The sequence below is a fragment of the Triticum dicoccoides genome, chromosome 2A, assembly GCF_002162155.2.
Source record: "Triticum dicoccoides isolate Atlit2015 ecotype Zavitan chromosome 2A, WEW_v2.0, whole genome shotgun sequence".
NCBI classification, from domain to species: Eukaryota; Viridiplantae; Streptophyta; class Magnoliopsida; order Poales; family Poaceae; genus Triticum; species Triticum dicoccoides.
Window position 1 is genome coordinate 596,306,492 of NC_041382.1, and position 5,875 is coordinate 596,312,366.

Below are 5,875 nucleotides of genomic sequence, written 5' to 3' on the forward strand. Positions count from 1 at the left end.
GAGAGGATATGGTTAGCCTAAAAAGGTTGATGCCTTTCGTCGACGGTTGTCGAGAGGATAGAGTTAGCCTAAAGAGGTTGATGCCTTTCGTCAACGGTTGTCGAGAGGTTAGGGTTAGCCTAAAAAGGTTGGTGCCTTTCGACGGCGGTTGTCGAGAGGATAGGGTTAGCCTAAAAAGGTTGGTGCCTTTCGTCGACGGTTGTCGAGAGGATAGGGTTAGCCTAAAGAGGAACCAACCACTTTGTGAAGACCATAATCATTAAAAGAGCATAATCATTAGAAGAGCATAATCATCACAGCAACATCATTAAAAGATCATAATCATCACAACAAGTTTTGCCCAAAATACCATAGCTTGCCAACATGACAGCAAGATATCAACAAGAGCAAGTTCAACATGTCCAGTCTACCAAAGCTTGCCAACATGACAGCAAGATATCAAGTCTACCATAGCTTACCATAGCACAAGTTTTGCCCAAAATACAGAACATAACATGATTAACTTGCTACCACAGCACAAGTTTTGCCCAAAATACAGAACATATCAAGCCTAACTAATTGCCACTAGCATAGAAGTAGTCTCTGAACTTGCTTGGCTTCTTCCTGACCCTTGTGGAACCAGATGCACCACCAGCAGCAGGCCTTGGAGGAGCAAATAAAGAAGAACCAGCTCTTCTTGGAGCAGTGAAGGCAGCAACAGTTCTTGGAGCAGATGAGGAAGCAGCAGTTGTTTGAGCAGATGAGGATGCAGCAGCTCTGGGAGCTGCAGCAGTTCTAGGAGCAGCATTAGCAGCTCTTGGAGCAGTAGCAGTTCTAGGAGGAGCAACAACAGTTCTAGGAGCACCAGAAGCAGTTCTAGGAGCACCAGAAGCTGCAGTAGTTGCTCTTGCACCAGATGGAGGGGCAGTTCTTGCTTCCTAAAACATGTCAAGGATTTGCATTATTTTTTCAGTACAATATTATAGACAAAACTAAACATGGCAAGCACAACAATTAATTATTATACCTTGTGCTTGTTCTTCCTAGCAGCAAGGGTTGGCTTCAATTGATCACCACAGTTTGTGTATCTATGCCCTTGCTTCCCACATTTGCTACAAGTGATGGTTCCAACTGCAAGTTCAGTTAGCATTACATTCAGTTAACACCATTCAGTGAACAACAAATTTAGATAACAGTCAAGGTTACATTCAGAGAAACAACAAAGTGAACAGAAGATTGCATTCAGTTCAGTTAGTTGAGCTCAGTTAACAGTAAATTCAGTTAACAGTCAATCCAGTTAACCACAATTAAGTTCATATTCAGTTAACAGTAAAAAAATCATTCAGAAATTCAGTTAACACAACTGAGCTAAGTTAAAACTAAATTCAGTTATCCACAATTAAGCTCATATTCACTTCACAGTACATTCACTTCATCACAATTATTCTGTTCAACTGTTGAAAATGAGATTCAAACCCTAATTCCTAAATTAAGATTCATATAGAGGAAAGAGTATAGCTACACTAGCAAATCACTCAAAGTGTTCAACTACACTAGCATAATCACTCAAATTGTTCAACTACATTGGCATAATCAAAAAGGGAATTTTGGAAACACTCACTCCACGCCGCTGAGGCCAGATGTGAAGTGGTGGCTCCGCCCTGGATTGGCCTTCCAGACCTGGGCCAGTTTGACGGCCGCACGTGCCTCAATGTCGTCGGACTTGAAGATGTTGCAATCCTCGCGCGCTCATCTCCGCCGATGCCGGCGGACCGAGAGGCGCCAAACGTATCAGGGAGCGCCGTTGGAGAGTGAGGAAGGACGGGGCGGCCACCAACATCGACGATGGCGAGGTCGCGGTCGTCCCTACCGTCACTGGATGCGCCTCCGTCGGCAACGCCGCCGCCGCCACCGCCGGTCGCCATGCGGGAAGTGAGCTAGGATGACTAGATGCGATCTGGGGGAAATGGCTGGGTCGGGCCGGCTCGTTAGGTCATGTGCGACGCCATCTAACAGCGCGCGTCACGGGCGCCGTCTCCCCTGTCCACGTGGCACCTGACAGCGGGCCCAACCGGTCAGTTTTTCACTCAGACGCGTCAAACCGTGCGATCAGTGTTTTTTGAAAACTATAGCTCAAACGTGGTGGTTTTTTGAAGAAAAAAAACGAAAGGTGATGGTTTTCTGTTTTAGCGTCCCCTAATGTAGTGGTTTTTTGCAATTTACTCCATAAATTAACCTAACTTCCTAAAAACAACTGAACTAGTCTTGCTATAACAGAAACATACTGTTGACCATTATTCTACTACATGAGTCATAAAAATCTACAAGCTACACTATGCTGACGGTGGTTGATTAATTTCTGCTAGCTTTTGAACACGAGATCCTATAAATTGATAAGACGTTTCGATGGCATGGAAAATGGCACGCTTCTGGCTGATGTTCAAGTACATGGATAATACATGTTATGTAATCTATGATTAAATAGGTACTACAAAAACATACCAAGGTAAAAATTCTGAAGATCACCTTATATCGATGTGGTATACAAGGACTAGTATCAATCAATGCCACGTGAACGTACTGTTTCCTCAGTGATTGTATTTAAGAGCACCAGTAATTGATACCTCACAATGCTTACATATTTTTCACTCCACTCTCCAACCCAGTAAATATGTCAGCATTTTGAATTGTCGGTTTGTAAGTCCTGCACTTAGTACTAAACGAGTACCTGCAATGGTTATAACTTGAGGACCTCAAAATTTACTGCATATCTACCTAGGTTCACAAAATTAAACTTTCATTATACTCCCTTCGTCTTTGAAAGAAGAAAGAGTGTACTTTGAACTTTATTGAAAAGTCAAACTTTTTTATGTTAGACCGTATTTATTCAATAATAGACCAATATTTATGCCATCAAATTAGTAACATTAGATTCATGATAAAATATATTTTTGTCATATACCTATTTGGTTTCACAAGCATTGATATATTTTTGCACAAACTCGATCAAACTTTGAGATAGTTTGATCCTTCAACAAAATTGGAAATATACTCTTTAAAGGACGGAGGGAGTAGGTTACCGATGACCATATTGCTGTTTAAGTAGAATTAAGGGGACATTAAATGGGCAAAGGAGTTGAAGAAATGGACAACAGGACCCGGGGACAAGAAAACAAGAGATCAAGCAACCGCCACAGTTTGCCAAAAAGGAAAAATGGTAACCACTACAAAATCACGATGTTTTAACCTGAATGGCAATCTCTGATATTGGTGGTAAACCCCAAGGGCAGGCCCTCACAAAGCCAGCTCACCTCGCACCCTATCACACTCGACACTCGTCAGTGGTCATAGTTCATCACTGCACAGCTCTCCCACTCGGCCACTCCACTGCCTCACTCCCACGCCGACACTCGCCATGATGCGCCGCCTCCACCTCGCCGCCGCCGTCCTCGCCGTCTTCCTCCCCCTCGCCGTCTCCGCGGCCGGGGGCAAGGCAGCGGCAGCGGCAGCTAAGGCGCCCGTTGGCCCGCCGGCCCCGCCGAACATCACGGCGGCGATGGCCAAGGGCGGGTGCAAGGCGTTCGCGGCCCTGGTGGCGGCCTCGCCGGACGCGCACTCCACGTTCCAGTCGGCCGGGGACGGCGGCGTGACGGCCTTCTGCCCCAGCGACGACGCCGTGAGGTCCTTCATGCCCAGGTACAAGAACCTCAGCGCCGACGGCAAGGCGTCGCTGCTGCTGTTCCACGCCGTGCCCGTGTACTACGCGCCGCGGAGCCTCAAGTCCAACAACGGCGTCATGAACACGCTCGCCACCGACGGCTCCGCCAACAACTTCAACTTCACGGTGCAGAACGAGGGCGAGCAGGTGACCATCAAGACGGACGCCTCTGACCACGCCGCGCGGGTCAAGTCCACCGTCTACGACAAGGACCCCATCGCCATCTACGCCGTCGACACGGTGCTCGAGCCGGTGGAGCTCTTCGAGCCGGCGGACTCCCCGGCGCCGGCGCCGGCTCCCGCCCCTGTCGCGGACGCGCCCAAGGCCCCCAAGAAGCAGGCGCGCCACCGGCCTGTAGCGGACGCGCCCGGACCGGCCGCCGAGGACGCGTCGCCCGCCGACCAGAGGAAGAATTCTAAGAAGAGCGCGGCGTCCGCCGCCCCGTGTCTGCCATGGGCCGCAGTCCTGCCTGTCGCCGTGGCCGTGGCCGCCGCTCTGGCATAGCCTCTTAGTCCTTCGCGGTGGACCTCTGTACGGGAGGTGGTGGTGTGTCGGTGGATTGCGCTGCGTGTGTCCTTTGTGTCTGTCGGTCAGTGCGTGTGCTCGTGCAGTGAAATTTCTATCTTTACTCTTTCTTGCCACATTAATGTTGTTTAGTATAAAAATTTGGTGTGATAAAGCAGTTTGAATTTGAGTTAGACCTAAATATTGGAAACCGATGGTTTTGCATGTGTCAACTGGATCTCAGTAACTTTTGGACTGTTCTTTTGAGAATCCTTCTGGAGTGTTTTTTTAGCATTTTTGGAGTGTTTGGATAGATCATGCTGTTCTATGAAGCCGGCCAGCTTCGATGCAGCGTGCGGCAGCCGTAGCCTGCAGTGTTTTCTTCCGCGGACCAGAGCGTGGGAAAAGTGCACGAACCGATTATTTTTTTACGAAATAATTCTTGCATTACTCAATCAAAGGTTACAATCACGCGTGACAATATCAAAAACACACTTTGACCATACCCAAGCTATAAAACAATTCGCCCTTGTCTACCACAATTTGCCATTACAAGAGTTTTGATTACGAGAATTACTCTTATAAAGGATGCTGGAGTACCCGCCTAGTGCGAGTCTTCGCGGGCGAGAATGCCCTACACGACATATGTTTCGTGGTGGCATGCCGCCTCCGGGGGCGGACGGCGTACACCCGAGTGACTCGCCTCGGCAGTCCGTGACAGGAGGACCATAGGCACGATCGGGGCCACCATCATGCCGCAGTTTTGATCGCGCCCTCGTGTTGGCCCAGGCGGGACAGGGAGGCTGGACCGTGTTAGGGCATTTCCCGCCTTAGTGTGTTTTGGTGATGATGACAACTCACATTTGCGGACTAATCGTGTGCCAAGTTACTCAGGTGCACTTTGTTTGGTGCAAGACGGTTCGGCATTCCCTCCAGACGAAAAAGATCGAAGACGGTGTTTTCGACGTGTTTTATTTCTTTGGTCGTAGGAAACCCGTACTATTAAGAGGGAATCCGCATCGAAAGGTATTGGGTGAATCAATGCACGTACACATTCCTTTGCACCCACTATACACCCTTCCGTTTGAGGAGAGAGGCCCCCAATGTCTTTCTGTGAGAGTGATTTTTATTGCCCAGCGGTTGTACCGCTTGACTGGTTGTTCCGGCACAACCACCGTCCCTATGGGTGATATCCTAGGGTTTGTCGCCTCCAGGAGATTGTCAAGCGGTTGTACCGCTGCCTCCGGGCGGTTGTACCGCCAGGTCCTTGGCTGTTCCCTATATCTGGCGCTCGGCTATTGTTCCGACGCAGCACCGCTCAACTACCAAATTCCGTTCTATAGTGGAGCAGTTGTTGGGCGGTGGTGGACCAGTAGTTCCCGAACGGTTTTTATGAACCAGTACAACCGGTGTCCAGTGGCGGTTGTACCACCCTAGACTTAGCCACCCCATAAACCATGGTCAGGCGGTTGCACCGCCCCAACCACCGTTGTGGGGGTGATGCCCTTCGGTGATGAGGCGGTTATTGGGCAGTAGTGGACCGGTTGTTCTCGGGTGACTCCGAACAACCGGTACTACCGGGGCAACCAGCGGTTGTTCCGCTTGGCACATTTCTGCAGTGTACCCCGTGATTCCCGCTTGTACCGATGACTCAGGCAGTTGTACCGCTGCAAT

The 5,875-nt window shown here is 49.2% G+C and overlaps 1 protein-coding gene across 1 annotated transcript; it reads left to right on the forward strand.

Annotated features, from left to right (window-relative positions):
• The first annotated feature begins 3,295 nt into the window (after positions 1-3,295).
• On the forward strand, positions 3,296-4,434 carry LOC119355606 (fasciclin-like arabinogalactan protein 1). Its single transcript, XM_037622432.1, has one exon. It carries the CDS (start codon positions 3,395-3,397, stop codon positions 4,199-4,201), a length of 807 nt encoding a protein of 268 aa, XP_037478329.1. The 5' UTR covers positions 3,296-3,394; the 3' UTR covers positions 4,202-4,434.
• The last annotated feature ends 1,441 nt before the right edge of the window (positions 4,435-5,875 follow it).